General features: G+C 40.1%; 1 protein-coding gene across 1 annotated transcript; it reads right to left on the bottom strand.

The window, feature by feature from the left end:
* Positions 1–37: 37 nt before the first annotated feature.
* Positions 38–12642, bottom strand: cnga3a (cyclic nucleotide gated channel subunit alpha 3a). Its single transcript, XM_071202393.1, has 9 exons — positions 12547–12642; positions 5227–5349; positions 4378–4464; positions 3447–3617; positions 2787–2846; positions 2151–2306; positions 1929–2030; positions 1738–1844; positions 38–1434 (listed from the first exon to the last, which is right to left on the bottom strand). Exons 2-9 carry the CDS (start codon positions 5322–5324, stop codon positions 38–40), a joined length of 2178 nt encoding a protein of 725 aa, XP_071058494.1. The 5' UTR covers positions 5325–5349; positions 12547–12642.
* Between the last annotated feature and the right edge of the window lie 6190 nt (positions 12643–18832).

Below are 18832 nucleotides of genomic sequence, written 5' to 3'. Positions count from 1 at the left end.
CCATGAAAGATCCCTCGGTCTCCCGTAAAGTCTCACATTACTGGACCTTTGTGTCCTTGTCGGCCTCCACCTCGGCCAGGTCTTGGGGTTGTATGGATTTGACCTTGGCCTCCATCTGGGTGACCCTCTGCTTCATCCTGGATTGAGTGGAGGTGAACTCTGCCATCAACTGGGCGAACTTTCCCTGCATTGAATCCAAGTTGGTCTGCAGTTTCTCGATCTTCTCCTCCAGGTCTTTGGGATCGGCGCCGGAGTTGGCGATGGCCTCGTCGATCAGGTTGTCTTTCATCAGGATGGCTTTACCTTTTTCCTCCAGAGCCTTTTTGGCTTCGGGGTACTCGGTGAGAGACTCCACTAAGTCGTCTTTGGACAGCGCGAAGAGATCCGAGTAGCCAACGCTTCGGATGTTAGCCGTTCTCCTGTTCCCGGCTTTACTTCCCTTGATCCCCAAGATACTGATTTCTCCGAAGTACGCACCATCGCTGAGCACAACGAACTGCGTGATGCCGTCGTCCGCCACCACAGCCAGCTTCCCCTCCTTAATGATGTACATCTCCCTGCCGATATCGCCCTTCTTGCAGATGTAATCTCCAGGGCTGAACACCTGTGGCTGCAGCTTGAGCACCAACTCAATCAGCAAGCCAGCTTCGCAACCCTGGAAGATTCGCACTTTCTTCAGCGTGTCCAAATGCACGTTGATGGCGATCTCGGCCTTCAGTTTGTCCGGCAGGTTCTTCAAGACTTCCTTCTCGTCGCAGGTCTTCTTCTCCGTCCACAGGTAGTCGAACCACTTGATGACTCTTCCCTCGAGGTCTTTGCTGACCTTTCGAAACTGCATGTACTGCTTAATGGAGTCGATCTTCGCCTGGAATTCGGCGCGAGAGGCGTTCATGTTGGAGATCATGGCACCGACGTTACCGACGATACTAGCGAAGATCAGCACACCGGTGAGGAAGTCTGAGATGACGAAGAGGAATTCGACGTCCTTCACGGGCGCTGGCGTCTCTCCGATGGTTGTGAGGGTCAGCGTGGACCAGTACAGCGAGTAGATGTACTTCCTGGCCAAGCGTCCGTACTCCGGGTGGCTGATATTGGGATAAACCCACGTGTCGGTTCCAAACCCAATAGTTTTCGAGATGGCGAAGAACATGCAAGCGTTCCAGTGGATAATGGTCAGGATGTAAAGTACGAGGTTGCTGATACGGAACATGTTCGGGAAGCTGGTTCTTGTTTCAGTCCTCTCGAAGAACTCAAAAAGCCTCGTCATTTTGCAGAGGCGGTTGAATCTGAACTCCGGGTTGTTGTATCCGAATTTGAGAAACAGCAGATCAGTGGGTATCATGGAAATCATGTCGTATTTGAACTGAGGCGTCGTTTTGTATTTGTCTCGCAGTTTCTTCGAATCTTTCACCAGCAGGCCTTGCTCCAGGTAACCTGAGGAGGAAACACAAAATTAGGAGCCTTAAACATATTTTTATCACAGCACTATCGTATAAGAAAGAACTGTTTGCAACTCACATATATCGCATCAATATTCCAATTACTGTATATAGACTATTCTGCACAGTTTCTATCATATTCTGATTCTATTATACTCAATTTTATTTTATTTACTTCCACTATTTCATCAGTTTTATTGTGTTGCACTGTTGGAGCCTGTGACCTACGATTGCCATGACTACACTGTAGCTATGCACACACGAAATACTGTAAAAATGTTTGCTCAAAGCTCCCCACCTGTTCTCGATCTGACAAACGTATCCCCAAAGTAGATGATATCGGCGCCGTAGTCCAAGAAGATCCAGAGGTGTGTGTACGTGTCCTGGAGCTCATTAAAGCAGGATCTAAACCACAACAACAATACATTTTCAAATGTTGTAAGTGGGAGTGAAGACGGAATATGTGAAGCATGTTTTAATGGAAGTTACCTTGTTACAATCATCATCAGGTTGTAAAATACTGGGCATGCGATGACTGTGAGCCACCTGTAGTACAAGTCTGAGGCTGGATCCATCATCCAGGTGTCTTTCCTGGAAAAAAGACAAAAAATTAATTTGTTTTTGGACGTTTTGGTGGATTGTACATGCAAGCGAGACGATGTGTTTTCTGATATTAGATTTCTCAGTACTCTATCTAGCTGTTATACTTACGGTGGCTTTTCTTTCTTTTTCTCATCTTTCTTATCATCCTTTTTCTCGTCTTTCTTCTCATCCTTCTTCTCCTCTTCCTTCTTGTCTCCGTCTTTCTTCTCGTCGTCTTTCTTCTCCTCGTCTTTTTTAATCTCCTCCTTTTTTTCCTCTTTTTTGCTAAGGGTCAGATGTTGTTGTTTTGATATGGTGGTAAAGACAGAGGTGGTCTATTGGACTAGAGGAAGGGGCTTCTACTGGATTCAATTCTGGGATTCAGGACGTTGTTGGAAGATCTGGTGCAGGTTGTACTTTCATCCAGAAGACGGCAGCGTAAAACCATTCTGCTTCTTTTTCCTTTACCGCTTCAAAACTATTTCATATTATGCCTAATATACAAAACCTTTCCCAGAAGGTTAAATCGCTACAACCCACATCATGATTTACAACAAAAAACAGGCAAAAGTTAGAAGATTTAACTATCTGTTGAAGGAGGAAACACCAACAAGGGAAGAGGGACTGTTGTTTGTAAGGACTTATGTGCTACTACTGCAGAATGTACCATAATAGCGTAAAACTAAGCTACTAATGTCTATGACTATGTTTCCTATACAAATTCTACTTTTTCTATTCTTCTATTCTATTCCCTGACACACTTACTTGTCTGTGTTGTTGCAGTTATTCATGTTGTAAGTAGCTAGCGGCCACTTAATGGCAAGACTTTGGAAAGAAATGAAGGAAAAGATGTTTACACAGGAAGCCCTCACAACGTCAGACATTAAAAACGTATTGTCTTTGCTAACAGTTCCAGTTCATTCAAATTACGTTTTCTAAATGCTAATACAAATATTGAGTCTTGTTTGTATCCGAAGCTTCGGACATTCATCAGTGGGGAATTAACTCGTACACTTTAATGTCGTAGAACAAAACGTGTAAATCTCTTTAGCTTGTGTTCACCGTATTACAGGCCTTTAACCAAAAACCAATGGACAAAAATATTGACTTCGAGGAGAGAAAACAAGAAGTGCTGAGATGTTAACTCGTTCCCAGGTTTCAGGACTCATGACCTTTCACCATGTTGTCTGCAGAGGCCAGGGATAGAACCACCAACCCTCCGATTGGTGGACGACCCCTCCACCTGCTGATATGCTTTCCTGACATGTTTTTGTATCCTTTAAATCTTAAGGTATCAGCGCTGCACACATTCCCAGGTTGTAGGACTCATTCCCAGGTTTTATGTTATGCTTTCCTTAGATTTTTTGTTGGTGAAATACCCTTTAAATGTTAAGGTATCAGTGCTGCACACATTCCCGTACTCACTTCCTCTTACGGGTGACGTCACAGGACCCCAAAGACTGAGCGTTGCTTTCTCTCGACGTCTCTTTGAGCTCGGGGCCCCTGAAGCGGTCGAGGAATGAGTCGCGTCGCTCCACCTCGGGGTGAACTCTGTGAGACGCCCAGTTCCACAGCATGAAGAAGAAGTGAGAGAGCCTGGGAGGTTAGTGGGGGGAGAGAGGAGCAAAGTGACAGCCGTCTAGTCTATCGGGACAGGAAGTGTACATACTAGAGGTGGAGGAGGTAATCACATCTTATACTTGTATACCAATACTACGTCTCTACTAGTCAAAATACTACAACAATGCCAAAACACTCACAACGTAAAGTCTTTCAATCAAATGTCTGCCTAAGTTTACAGTCAGGTAAAATAATTCCCATCTATTTTGATATTTGATTAATCGTGTAATATTTCATGCAAAGATGGCAAAAGAAAAAGCTATCTCCAGCATAAAATATGCTTTATTTTAAAGTAAACATCTTTGGATTTTGAACAGACAAAATGATTAATATAAGTACTTTCATTAATTTTTCGTTATTTTTTGACATTCTATCAAACAAAATGATTATTAATATATTATATTTTCTCGCAGAGGAGAAATCAATAATAACATAATTGCAGCACATATTGTTTATTTTATATTTTGTTGTTATTTTTATCGTTGCTTTTATTGTTGAAAATTGAAAATATTACATTTTAGGGTTATAGGCAGGTTTTTTTTTCATTAATTAAAAAGGAGCAATCTACTCTACTTGAACAGGATGTATATACCAGAGGTGGAGGATGTGTAATGTAGAATAGAATGAAGATACTCAGGTGAAGCACCTCAACATTGTGCTTAAATGAACTTTCAGTGACTTTCCACCTCTGGTAAATACTGATTTATAACTACAGGCACATTTTAATGAAGTTTACCTGGCCATCGCCCCGGATCCTGTGAAGGAGTTTCTGTGAGAATCTGAAGACAGCGCTCTCTCCGAGATATCTTCACACAGAGACGCCCTGTGAGATGCCAAAAATATATATTATTATGTTATTATGATTTGATGAGGCTCTGAAAGATTCAACATGTGTTATCAGAACAGATATTTCACTCTTAGGCCCCGTCCACACGGAAACGAAACGGGTGGTATCCGCTATAGGTCTTTATCGTATGGACGGTTCGTCCACACGGGGCCGTAACGGAGGCCCATTCCCAAACCGCCCCCTACATCCTACCCCTACACACTACCCCTTCTTCGCTGCTTTTGGTGTATTTTGCCACTTACAGGCCCGGCATATGTACTACTATATGTCTTGTGTGTACGGACCAGTCTATGGTACGGACACGTTTCTTTAGATTCCGTGTGGACGGAACACTTTTTTGATATCGACCTCGGTTCGTTTTCGTTTTTGTCTCCATGTGGCCGGGGCCTTAGAAATCAATGCAAAAGGCAGGATAATAGTTTTAAATGGCAGTTTTTAAGAGCATTACTTCAATTTGCATCAGATACAAAAACCATCTCAGAAATATGACGGTTTTGCAAAATTACAAAATTATTATTATTACGTCCAGAAGGTTTTGTTTTCAGCTCAGTTTGTCTGTCTGTCAACAGGATTACAGAAAAACTACCGCCCATGATTTCCATGAATCAAAATCAAAACAGAAATCAATGTGTTTATATACTCGGAGTAATGCAATATAACACTTCCTCGTTTTCTCCAATACGGCTTTTGCTGCTGCGGCCCTGTTATAATCGTAAGAGTTTCAGGGTGATATCAGACCTGCTTTCTCCATTTTCGATGACGGCGAGCTCGTCATCAGTGTTGGACAGCCGCTGTCTGGAGGAGAAAAGCTTTCTCTCACTGCCGGTTTTTGCCATGTCGCCGTGTCTGGCTCTGATGGCCCTGCAGCACACAACACAGACAAAAGTCAACTTTACACATCACATTTTACATATATTTTTAGTAAGGAATTTAATATTTGTGGTTCTTGTATTAGAACATTTGCTCTTTTTGTTAAACACGCTCGATTGAGTGGCCTATTTTGACTTTAGTTAACCTGATTACATTTCTTAAACAAAATACATTTCTCCTACTCTTCAACTTCACACTTGTTAGTCAGAGCGAACCATTACCTCAGTAAACATTTCCCCAATGAGTGTTTGCTCAATCGTTAGCTTTAAGTCTTCTTCAATACAGCATGGTGTAAATGTAGTAAATTGTGGTCTAATTTTAAGTAAAAAAGTCCATAAAGCAGTGTATGTTGGAGTGTAAAGCTAACTTGTGGTTGACAGGTAGCTTTACCATGGTGTTTTCTGTGTTTTTATCTTACAGCAGCTACAGTATACAATAACAACAATAACCTTTCAACCAGGGGACAAAATGCAGTAGTTTCCAGTCAGATCCGCAGAAAAGGCAGGAAGTAAAACTCCAGTTATGATGAAATAAACTAAACCACCTTTAAAAAAAAAAAGTCAACTTATAACTGCTTTTCAACAAGCAAACTTAGCTGCCTAAGGAACTGCTGAGTAACCTAACAAACAACATGCTAATTGAGATGCTAATTGTCCAGCTAACTAGCCGGATAACTGCTTATCAACCTGCTAAGTGAGATGCTAATCGGCCTGCTAACTAGCCTGCTAACTGCCTAGTAGTTTATGACCAGTTTACCAACCTAACAAACAACATGCTAACTGAGATGCTAATTGTCCAGCTAACTAGCCGGATAACTGCTTATCAACCTGCTAAGTGAGATGCTAATCGGCCTGCTAACTAGCCTGCTAACTGCCTAGTTTATGACCAGCTGACCAACCTAACAAACAACATGCTAACTGAGATGCTAAGTGCCCAGCTAAATAGCATGCTAATCGCTAATCAACCTGCTAACTGCCTAGTTTATGACCAGCTGACCAACCTAACAAACAACATGCTAACTGAGATGCTAATTGTCCAGCTAAATAGCATGCTAATCGCTAATTAACCTGCTAACTGCCTAGTTTATGACCAGCTGACCAACCTAACAAATAACCTGCTAACTGAGATGCTCATTGTCTCAGATGCTAATTATTAATCAACCTGCTACTTTCAAACTGACATGCTAACTGCTAACTAACCTGCTAACCTTTCACAGTTAGTTGTTTTCGCTTCATGAAAGTTAACAGTACTGGTTGTGGTAGGTCAACTGTGCACCACCTTCTTGTGTCACGACTATATTTGGTTATTTCCATTTAATGCTACATTTTACACAGTCAAAGTTATTTCAGTTATTTTCATATTCATAGGTACAAAAAAAAACATTTGTATAAAGACATTGTATAATGCCATAATACTGTGAAAAGACCAATTCTGCAAACTGAGTACTTGTACTTTTGGTAAATGTAGCTGATCATATTCGAGACTTATACTTGTAGTGGAGTATTTTAAGTACATAGTATTCCTACTTTTACATTACATTACATTACATGTAATTTGTTAGATGCTTTTATCCAAAGCGACTTACATACATTCAGTACCGTGGACAATCCCCACAGAAGCAATTTGTGGCCCAGGGACACAACGACATGCTGACTGCAGTGGGACTCGAACTTGCTATCCCCTGATTCGAAGTCACACTATACAATACAATACAATACAATACAATACAATACAACTTTATTTATAAAGCACTTTAAACCTCCAGACCAAAGTGCTGTACAGGCAAATAGATAAAACACAGCTCAGCTCACACACCATAAAACAAGTACAAGTAAAAACAAAAAACAATTTAAATGCAAAAAAAGCAACACTCTAAAAGATGTTCACTATCCACTGAGCCTCAGCCTCCTCAAGTAAAGGATCTAAGTACTTCTTACAGCTCTGGTGACGTCACAGTGATTATATCCACTTACAGGTGATGGTGTTAATTAGCTTTTGAAGCCCCTAAGCACTAAACATCAAAAAGCTAAATGCATTAATTTCCCTCCCTCATGAGAGAGAGCTGTTGTTTACTCAACGCCACTTTTCACAGTTTGTCTGAGAGTAGCGCCTAAAAATACATGCTCATTATGTCCTTAACACTAAACAGGATCAGAGTCCTCTTTCTGTAAACGATCAGCTGTTTTTTTTAAATAACTAAAGCTATGGCTTACAGGCAGACTGTGGTTCTATCTTCAGTCCTGTGTGCAGCAGGTTAAGTCCATTAGGGCTTCACTTAGAGAACAGCCAGGGCAGGGACTCGCTTCTCAGTACAGTCTGGACAAAACAGCCTAGTCTCCAGGAAATGTGTTACGACAATACTTGTTTTTATAATACTATCTTGTAATGGTGTCATTGCATATGTGAAATATGGTCTAATAAACATAAAAGTAGTTAAAGTTATAGAACACATTACAAGTAGAATCTGTATAATAAAACGCAATAAATAAAAAAGAAATCAGTTTATACGTGATGCTTATGTAGGTAATGTTAACGGCAGTGTTGTAGTCAAGTCACCAATTCACGAGTCCAAGTCACTCGAGTCACCATTCTTCGAGTCCGAGTCCAAGTCTGAGTCACCCAAGGAGTGTCCGAGTCGAGTCCGAGTCATCATTACCTGTGTTCGAGTCCAAGTCTGAGTCACCTAGGGAGAGTCGTAGTCGAGTCCAAGTCCGAGTCACCCAAGGAGTGTTCGAGTCGAGTCCGAGTCATCATTACCTGTGTTCGAGTCCAAGTCCGAGTCACCCAAGGAGTGTCGGAGTCCAAGTCGGAGCGTCAATGTACAAGTCGAGTCCGAGTCATCGTGGGGGGGGGAAATTCACGAGTCCAAGTCATCGTGCGCGAGAATTCACGAGTCCGAGTCCGGGTCGCGTCAATCAGTACGCAAGTCCGAGTCGAGTCCGAGTCGAGTCCGAGTCGAGTCACGAGTCCCGAAAATCGGCACTCGAGTCCGACTCGAGTCCGTGTCCAGGACTTGAGTACTACATCTCTGGTTAACGGTACACAAGTATTATTGCGCAAGGTTTCATTGCACGGGTGAAAGTATTGTCTAACTGAACAGCATTGTTGTGTTTGTGCAACAATTGGCAAAAAAACGCAACCAGTTAAAAGACTCAGCATCACATGTGGGAAAGTAATTATTATAATTACATCATTTAATTTGATCAAAGACACAACAAATGTTTTATCAGAAAATAAACTATGCAAAAGTTGCTCATGTGGTAGAATAGTAATAAATGTATAAGTGACACACTTGAACATTACTTCTGAATCTAGGGTTGCAGCGGTATAAGATTTTCCCGGTATGAACAGTTTCAGAAAATATCACGGTTTCATGGTTTTACCTGCTTTATCTATTCCTACCACCGCCAAGGAGGGTTTATTTCCTGCTCGGTATCTTTCTTTCTTTATCTGTCAGCAGGATTAAGGAAAAAACGACTGGCCTGATCTGTAGGACATCTGGTGGAAGGGTGTGTAACAGGCTGAGGAATAAACCATAGCATTTTAGAGCTGGTCTGAATCACAGAGTAGCTACACCAACTGCTTTTCACTGAGATTTACATCGAGAGAAAGGCTTTTTTGTTTGTTTTGAATTCATACAGGGATATTAGTTTCTGACTGGTAAAATTCACGAGATCGACAGCTATGGCTTACAGGCAGACTGTAGGTTCTATCTTCAGTTGCAGTTACGTCCATTAGGGCTCCACTTATGGCGCTTTTCCACTGCATCGCGTAGCACTGTTTAGTTTAGTTTGGTTTGGCCTCATATCCCTCTATTTCACTTCCTGTTTCAAAAGTGCTGATTTGGGGTATAAAGCTTTAAAAATGTTTAATAACAATTTTAAAAAGGAGGGGTCTGAGCTCATGCGGGACCCGGCAGCTACCGTCTACACTAAATGCTGCGGTGATGAAACGCCATATCATGGATTATCAAGGCTCTGAAACAGTCTGGAGCTCAAAGGCTTTCTTTCTTGCCGGTTACACCACAAGGTGAGTTCCTTTCTACTTCCTGCTTCTTCACACACATGCTCTCCAGTACAGGTTAGCTCTGAGTGTTAGCGATGCTAATGTAAACACCGACCATATTACGTCCAAAGCAGTCGGGCATTGTTTCTGATAGCAACGTTTCTGATTGGGCCGTGGGTCCACATTTCAGATATTACGTCATATCGGACGCAAATCTGGATCAGCTCCGTTGTTCCCCGTTTTTAGAGATTTGGGTACGGAGGAAAAGAGAGGGGGTTTTATTTCCTGACGCTGCGTGAATTCCCTGCACATTTATCCCCTTTTGAATTGTTATTAAACATTTTTTAAAGCTTTATCCCCAAATCAGCACTTTTGAAACAGGAAGTGAAATAGAGGGATATGAGGCGTGGCTAGAATGGGTGATCTGTTTGGTATTTTGAGCAAAACACTTCATAGACATGTTTTTTATATATATATCTGACACTTATGCTATTGCCTAAAAATAGCACGATAGGTGACCTTTAAAGTGATCTACAAGTATCTCAAAATTGTATTTAACTACAGTACTTGAGTTAATGTTACGACTTTATATGGGACATTTTAAGTGCGATAGACTTTTCTCTTTTATATCATGGATTGTGAATGATGTGGCATTTTAATGTTCTTTGTGTGGACCCCAGAAATAAATGGGGATCCTTAAAAAAGAAAAAGGTATAAAGTACAGCCATCGTTTTAATAAGTGGAATACACTCAATAGATTTAATAAAACACAAGGCTGAACGTGTTTTTCTATTCAATTTCAGTGAATATATTTAAGAGTTGTACAAAAATAATGAATGTAGTATTACTTGGAATAATAAGCATATACATTTTTAGTCAGCATAAGTTTGGTCACTACCTAAAGAACAATGTGTATGTGACACAACCAAGATGGCTGACATTGGTCTTCATGAAGTAACTGCCATTGGTCATTAAAATATATATTGCATACAATGTAAAATAAAGCCGTTTTAACTTTGCACAAACCCTATTGTGTGCATTGAATTATTGTGTATTATGTTTTCAGGACTTTATTCCACCTTTGCAATGAGCAGATGAGTATTCAAAAAGCACCACAACCATCCATATTGTTATGTTTTTTTCACGTTGGATTTGATGCTTTCGAGAGCATGTCAAGCCAATTAAAACTCTAACAATGTGCTTATTGCTTCCACTAATGGATATTTTTTGGTAAATACTGACTCACTGATCTCTGGGGAACACCGGTGGTTGTAACACTACACGTGCACACATGCAGATTACTGCTAATACCAGGGAGTTAACCAACCCCCCACTAAATTAAATCACTGGAGCAGAACCACCATGAGGCCTCGTGCAGTGGAGGGTGAGGAACGGTAAATCCAGCGTCTGCACGGTATTGTCTCTCCACATGTGAGTTGCATAACCGTCTCCAGACACACAGCATTTCTGCAGGTTGAACCTGTCGATGCATTTATATAATGATAGTTGATGTAATGACGGGTGCTGGTGATTTCTGACTCTTCTTTAACCTAATATGCTAATTATTTTCTTCCTTTTTAATGTGAAAACGCTCACTTGATTAAGACATGATGCCAGTTATAATAAAGGATGATGGTGCAATTATTACTTTGGCAATTCTTTTTTGTTCGTTTGCAATGCGCTGCCCTTCTTGTGTTGTGGAGAACATGTGCAACAACAACTCAAACGTATTCAAAAAGCCTATTGCCTATTATTTCTTTATGTATTTTCTTTATTTTTCTGGTACCTCTTGTCCATTTTTATATTTTTATATATGTTTTTTAGGTAAGATTTTGTAACCCTCTGAATGCTTCATTATTATCACCTTTTTATTTAGTCTCTAATGTATATTTATTTGTTTGCTACAGAAACAGATGTGTGGATCAAGTGCACCTGCAGAGCTAAATATGTCATTAAACTAACTACTTTGTTACAACGAATACATTTATGGGTAAATAAATATCCAAAACATAAACTAATAAATACATAATTTTTTAATGCACTTGTTGATGTCTTCTCTACATCAATGGGTGTCCCCGGTGCGTCAGGGAACTCACGCAGCGTCAGAAAATAAAACCCTCTCTTTTCCTCCGTACCCAAATCTCTAAAAACGGGGCTACAACGGAGCTGATCCAGATTTGCGTCCGATATGACGTAATATCGGAAATGTGGACCCACGGCCCAATCAGAAACGTTGCTATCAGAAACGTGACCTTTCAATGTGCAGGTAAATGTCAAAAATGTATTAACCCAGAAATAAGTAAAATGCGCAAAAATAACCTTTACCTAACATATATTTTATATTTTAAAATAATACATAGTATTCTTTTTGTACACATACACACTTGCATAAAATCAAGATAAATAAGAAATATGATAACCTGTATATTTGTCACATAATTGGAGCTTGTATAATCACCTGTATTCTTATTTATTTGTAATATTATTTGTATTATAATGGCAGATTTAACCAGAACTTGGACTGGACTGAGGCCAGAGGATAATTAAAATACCTTCTTATTGATTATATTAACTGTATAGTTATAATCTATTTAGGGTTAAATGCTCCATGTTTTTGTTCCTGGAGATTAGTTGCCCTGCTGGGGTCAAGACTCACTAAGAGGCTTGTGGTGAGGTTGTGTGTTCACCGAGATTATATACCCTTTATACCCACCAATAACTCATCATCTACATTAAATCCAGTCATAAAGTCAGCTAACTAGATTCTCTTTAAACAAACACACTGGTAATGTATTCAAAATCTTCCATTGATATGCAAATGTGAAGGAAAATTACTCGCCAAAAGACACATAATAATATGATAATAATAATAATAAGATAATGATATATCTTTTCATACATATTTAAATGCTTGCTTTATTATAAAAAGTAACCCAGGTCTCAATACTTTCTCTAAAAAAGTAAATCCACATGTATTTCTTTTTTGTGCCGAGTGCAAAAAGAAAAAGCCTTGACAGCTATATGGCGAATTTATTTCAACATCTTCGACAACCTGTTACTGAAAACTCCGAAAAGAAAAGACAGAAACCGAAGCTTATTTTATAAAATAACATTATTTGAGAGCTGGGACTTGTGCTAAATTTCTGCTGGAGGAATAAAAAGCATTTGGCAGATTTAACTCACCCTTTAGAAGCGTTTTCACACTGAGTTTTGTATTCCGAAAAAACAAGCAATTCCCCTGTGATCGCTTCCGTGTAATCCCATCTTCAGATCTTCATAAAAACGCGAATGCAAAATAGTTCTCCTCTGATTTTTACGATCCCTTTGCAGCGTCACCAGAGATCCCTGTCCGTCACCGGCAGCAGCAGCGCGGATCTGCAGGATGAAGACAGTGCTCAGATCACAGATCCCAGATCAGAGGAGGGGAGGAGACCTGATCACTGCCTTCACCCACAGCAGGACTCTGGCACACTGCACAGAGCAAGGAAATGCATTTAAATGTGTTTTTCGTTGTCTTTTCAATTAAACAAATTAAAATAATACAGATTACCACAGTGGTGGAAAAGGTAGGGTGACTGTGGTTGGCTTCCATCTGAATTCCCTCTAATGACCAGCAGGGGCGACTTCTTTGGTCAAAAAATAGGTCCAATTGTATAAAAGTCTATGAGAAAATTATCTTACTATGTTCTTAATTTGAATCCTAAATTATATATTTTTCACGACGTCCTTATAGCCTTAGTTTCTAGTAATTGTTCGTTTTAATATCCAGCAGGGGACGACCCTTCCAAGTCCAATGGTATAGAAGTCTATGTAAAAATGACCCTACTTCTCACTTGATTTACTACATCAGTAAATATTGTAAACATGAGTATCTTGTCATTTTAAAGAAACAACATGATAATACACGTTCAGACCGTTCCTCCTTCGCGTCGAAAGGAGCCAGTTGAGGTGGTTCGGGCACCTATATGCCACCGCCTCCCTATAGTGATCCAGGCACGTCCAGCTGGGAAGAGACCGAGGGGTAGACCTAGGACCAGCTGGAGGGATTATATCTCTTCGCTGGCCTGGGAGCGCCTTGGGACCCCCCAGTCAGACCACGGATAAACGGGAGAAGATGGATGAAGTTCAGACAGTGGTGGAAGAAGTAGGGGCGACTTCTTTGGTTTGAAAAGCGGTCCAATTGTATAAAAGTCTATGAGAAAATTATCTTACTATGTTCTTTATTTATAACCAAAGCTATCATTTTCACGACGTGCTTATAGCCCTAATTGTTAGTAAATGTTCGGTTTACTATCCAGCAAGACTTCTGGTTCAAGAAAGAGGTTAGATTGTAGAAGTCTATGAGAAAATTACCCTATACTTCTCACTTGATTTAATACTTCGGTAGATACTGTAAGCATCAGTTTGTGAACTCAATAGCAAGTTTCAATTCACCTTAATAACCGGGGGGACTCCTGCAAGAAAATAGTCTGATGGTATACGAGTTGGCAAAAAAATAAGCAAAGTAAATATTGTAAAAATGCTATATATGTTAGATGTTATAGAAGTCAATGGGAATGTTTATTCTTCTCACCTGGTTTGTAATTCCAGGTAATGTTATAAATATGAGTTTATGGCCTCAGTTATAATTCTTTGTAATATACAGCAGATCCACAGGTTTAAAAAAAAAAAAAGGCAGATTGTGTAGAAGTCTATTAAAAAGTGCAACTCAGTACATGTTGCTGTACTGTGCTCCACCCTCAAGAAAGTGAGGGGCCGAAAAGACAAATTAGTGATGGCAAAATGGCGCGACCGTAGTCCACCAACCAATTAGAGCACATGTGTCAAACTCGAGGCCCGGGGGCCAAATCAGGCCCGTGGTGGATTTAATTTCGGCCCGCAGGATAATTTCTAATTACTATTAGATCTGGCCCGCCGGTATATTGCACGCACACCTTCCCTCCATCCTGAGGGTCTCCTCCGCTCAGAGCCGGACCCCAAACATTGATGACCTTGCACCCAAGATGAGACGCCAAGTGTCTGAGCTAGCATCCCAGAGCAGCACACTGAGCTCAATGGATGCTTCCTTCTGCACTTCCTCTCTCACGACAGCAGGGCATGTTTGGTTTCTCTTTGAGGGGAATAGTTTTTTGGCCTGTGGAAAAATGTACTCATAAGAAATGACTCTAAGCTGCAGATAAAGCCATAAGAAATGAATGCAACTGATTATTTAATGTTTAATGTTGTTTTTATAGGCAATAATTTAAGCTTTGTTAGTTCCAGGTTTAATATGTGCAATAAGTTCATTTCAATAAGTTCTGCAATAAACGTTGAACCAGTCCGGCCCTCGACTAGTACCCATTTATATAATTTTGGCCCACTGTGTATTTGAGTTTGACCCCCCTAATTTGAGGAATGCAACTTTTTAAGTTCTAAATGTCTTTCACAATTTCCTTTTGAAAACACGACTCTCCAGAGCCGGACGATAACAAAGAAATATCATCATACGGTTAGTCTTTGTTCTGTAATGCTTTCAAAATGGATACACTTTTCTCCTGTATTGCTATCCCTGCTGAGTCAGCACATTGGTTGTTGTGTCTAAGTCACCTTCAAGCAGGCTTTCTAAATCAAAGTCGTGTCTTTTTGGGGGGTAAGAGAGACAACAGACAAGTACACTTTTTCTAAATACTTTGGGGGATGTGTACCCTGCATATCCCTTGAAATCTACTCTCAGCCCCCGCCCCCCCACATCAGACTCAGGGATAAGGTGAAAAGAGAAATCCTTTGGCATTACGCAGCTGCACCGCTAATCCCAGATTAGACTTGAGTACCTATTTCAGCCGCCTAATGCCCCCTCATGGATATGTTCTTAAAGATCTGTCCCTTTTGTTTAACATTTTCCCTTTTTTGTGTCAATATTGCACTAAAGTCAAACTCCAGCTGCTCTTAATGATCAGTGATTCCTTTTAATTGGACACAATCTCTAATATGAACTCATACCATAGACTGTATATATAAAGACTCATACATATGCTCATACACGTAATAAATCATCCCGTTAATTCAGATATTTAATGTTTTTGCGTTTTTGGACATCTCAAAACAAAGGGAATTAGCTTGGTAATAGACTTGGGCGACCGTGGGTTTAAGGCCATCCTCAAATAGAGAAGACGTGTATAAATAGAGAGACTACGGATACTAGCAGACAGAAATACCTTTTAATTAAGCTTCTAAATGTGTCAACAAGTCAAAGGTTTTGTACGCTCTAATGTATTTTAAGTCGAGACGCTATTGGGTAACAAATCCAACTGGAATATACCACCATGAAACTTCCCCAGTGGACTAATGACATTAAGACATTTCAAAGGTTCTGAAATGTTTTGTGATGAGCCATTCTCTTAACTTTAACACAATTAGACGAAGCTCGCCAAATAAAAACCTGAAGATGTTTGTTTTTCAATACTTTGACAGAAGACATGTCATGGAAGCATAAAAGCCCAACTTCACATCATTGACCATGAAAGAAACGTGATTTTGCCTCAAATGTATGTTGGATCATTGCTAAAACAACCTTCAGACACTCAAAAAAACAACAATATTTATCTTAATTATTTTCAAGCTTGTGGTTTCAAGACCAAGTTTTTCTCAAATGTTATGTTTCCATCTGCAAAAGGGCATACGTCATGCTAACCTTTGGTGAAGTTCGATTAAATCTGCTGGCATACATGGACAGTTAGTTAATGAAACACCGTAATGTGGATTGTGGCTGTTTTCTTTCCACTAGCTTGAAAGAAGACCTGTCGTGGAAGCTCTAAGATCTATGATAATGTACCATGACACATTGCTCAGACTAACCAAATGTCAGTCGTGCAAATCTATAATCACTTTTACTCGTTTCTCTTACAGTGCCTTATTTTATTGGATGTTGCTAGGGAACCATAAAAGCCCAATCACTCTCCCATTCTCCAAACCTGATCAGCTTTACTCTGCAGGTGGATAGAGATCCATTGAAAGCCTCTTTAGACTCTGCCAGAAGGCCTGAGGTAATTACTGCGTCCTAAACCCTGCATGGATCTCCCAGAATGCATCTGTGTCACAGGGCAGCAAGTTGTTTTGTAATTACAACCCTCGTGTATTGGAAAAACAAGCTGATTGCATGAATGGGATTGGGCTCTGATTGGGCCAGGATAAAGCTGGGTTTTTTCACGTAGTAACATTTGAGAATCCTCCCTGCATGTTGTTCGGCAGCTAGCTTGTTTCTCTACAAACTTAAGATGTAGATGTCCCATGACTAAATGCTTTCATCCAGTAACAATATCTAGTTTAAAACACTATGATCTAAAAAGTGTAGGGTATACATGTGGCTTGAAAATGTATACAAAGTGAATTTACGACAGCTTCTAGCAGACAGCGATGACCCAAAAGAAACAAAGCCATGAGACCAGATGGACTCAATACGTAACATATCGTGTATTCTTTCTTGATTTGGTGAAAAGTATAAATGTTTAGATGAAGCATTGCTTTGTTGGATGCACTAAATCAGGGGTGCCCAACCTTTTTTGAACCGAGAGCTACTTTTAAAGTTGCCAGTCTGCTGAGATCTACCAGTCCAAATAGAGAGGCGTAGCCATTACTACCAGGTAAATACACACTTCTACTTGAATAAAACTGACCTTTGTACGATTAATACTTCATAAAATACTGCAGATCCTTTATATTACCTCTTTCTAATCCACACATACAAGTATTTAACTGAAGTTACACAACAGTGTTGTTGATACAGAGTTTATTCACACCTCACATACTACAGTGGGTAATGTTTCCAAGAAACATTGAACAGTGCTGCCACATATGACAGGGAAAAATGAAAAGACACTGAACCCTTTCTTTGCCATGATATAAAAATAGTGTTGCTACAAAAGTATAAATGAGGCTTACTAATACGACAACTCAGATCTGAAGCTACTCAGGAATCTGCTGCCAAAGTGCAATAAAAAAGACAAAATTAATAGAATCAAACCCTTTTTTTGTTCACTTGCATTTTAGTAGATTATAAAAAGAAATGCCTTTAAAATAGGATGCAAGCAACACTAGTTTCTTAACCTGAACTGATGATAGACTATAATCAATTTAAGTTTGCATTCTTATACCATTTTGTACAATAATTATAATGAATGAGTTCAAACAAACTAAAATTTACAGCTGATTAATAACGGTATCTAACTTGAGTTTTTATTATATCAAAAACCTGTTGAAATGCTTCTGTTATTTTTACTGTCCCCCAAAAGCGAGTCGGCAGCCTCCAGGAAAGCTTCTTTCACAACTTCGCCGTCTTTGAAAGACTTCATGTGTTTCGCAAGTACGTGACTGACACGATAAGATGCTATGGTAGCAACCTTGCTCTTGTTGTTGGGCCTGGTGGAAATGGACTGCTGTGCATTTAGCTGTCCTTTCAGGCCCCTCCCCTTTGGGAGCGTAGGGCAGAATGAGGAGGGAATTACGTCTCGTAGCGTTTGTGCACTGTTTTGAAATGCCGCTCCTAAATTACCCTTCTTCGATAAAGCCACGCTCGCATTGCAGATGAGACAGATGGACTTTGAATTGGAATAGATACAAAAATAATCATCCTCCCACTCGGAGTGAAAATTATATATTTTGGGCTTTTTTGCTTCTGCCATAATTGCGGTCTTGTGTGTCTTGACTGTCACACCAGTTGACACGGACAACATCAGCGAAATAATGCCCAGTTGCCCACTGCCCAACAGCCACGCCCCGACACATGGGGTCACGCCGGCCAATCACAAAGCTGTGATGCGTTCAAGTACATTATTCTGGCACAGGAAGATAATGTTATAGGACATTAACGATAAAACAGAATATTGTTGTTCTATTTTTAGACACATCTCGCGATCGACTGGGAATCTCCCCGCGATCGACCGGTCGATCGCGATCGACTGGTTGGGCACCCCTGCACTAAATGATAGTGTGAAAGAGACAAAAAATGTAAACGTTGTCTTTTTCGCTGCATTTAAAAATAGTCACGGCTGGTAATTAAGACGATTTTCAAACTGTCACTACTTGTGTTTTTACATTTTCTTTGTTGTCTCCATTCTGCGTCAGAGTGAGGAGAACCACGTCAACGTCAACCCTGATGTTGCCTTACCTTAACATGACTCTTACTCTGAACACGTTGGGATGATATAATCACACAACTCGACTAAATATACAACATTGATATTCTTTTAGAAGTGTTATTGCAGGAAATGCACTTTATTATTTAGTGATATAGGATTTACAAGACGAGTGCAGTGTGACAGATACACAGAAGACAGTACGGTGAATTTACAAGAAAAGACAAATTACAAAATACACATGGAGACAAGAAAATAAATATTGTGTGTGTGTGTGTGTGTATGTGTGTGTGTGTGTGTGTGTGTGTGTGTGTCTGTGCGTGTGTGTGTGTCTGTCTGTCTGTCTGTGTGTGTGTGTG

The sequence above is a fragment of the Pseudochaenichthys georgianus genome, unplaced genomic scaffold (assembly GCF_902827115.2).
Source record: "Pseudochaenichthys georgianus unplaced genomic scaffold, fPseGeo1.2 scaffold_408_arrow_ctg1, whole genome shotgun sequence".
NCBI lineage: Eukaryota > Metazoa > Chordata > Actinopteri > Perciformes > Channichthyidae > Pseudochaenichthys > Pseudochaenichthys georgianus.
The sequence above is the reverse complement of the archived record's forward strand: the minus strand, read 5'-3'. Positions and strand labels throughout refer to the sequence as shown.

Excerpts from the sequence above, each read along its gene's own strand:
- cnga3a (XM_071202393.1), bottom strand. The coding sequence starts at position 5,324 with ATGGCAAAAACCGGCAGTGAGAGAAAGCTTTTCTCCTCCAGACAGCGG. Across the intron at positions 4,465-5,226 it reads ATCGAAAATGGAGAAAGCAG|GGCGTCTCTGTGTGAAGATA; the intron begins GTCTGATATCAC and ends GGCATCTCACAG. Across the intron at positions 2,847-3,446 it reads GACGTCACCCGTAAGAGGAA|TCTTGCCATTAAGTGGCCGC; the intron begins GTGAGTACGGGA and ends TTCTTTCCAAAG.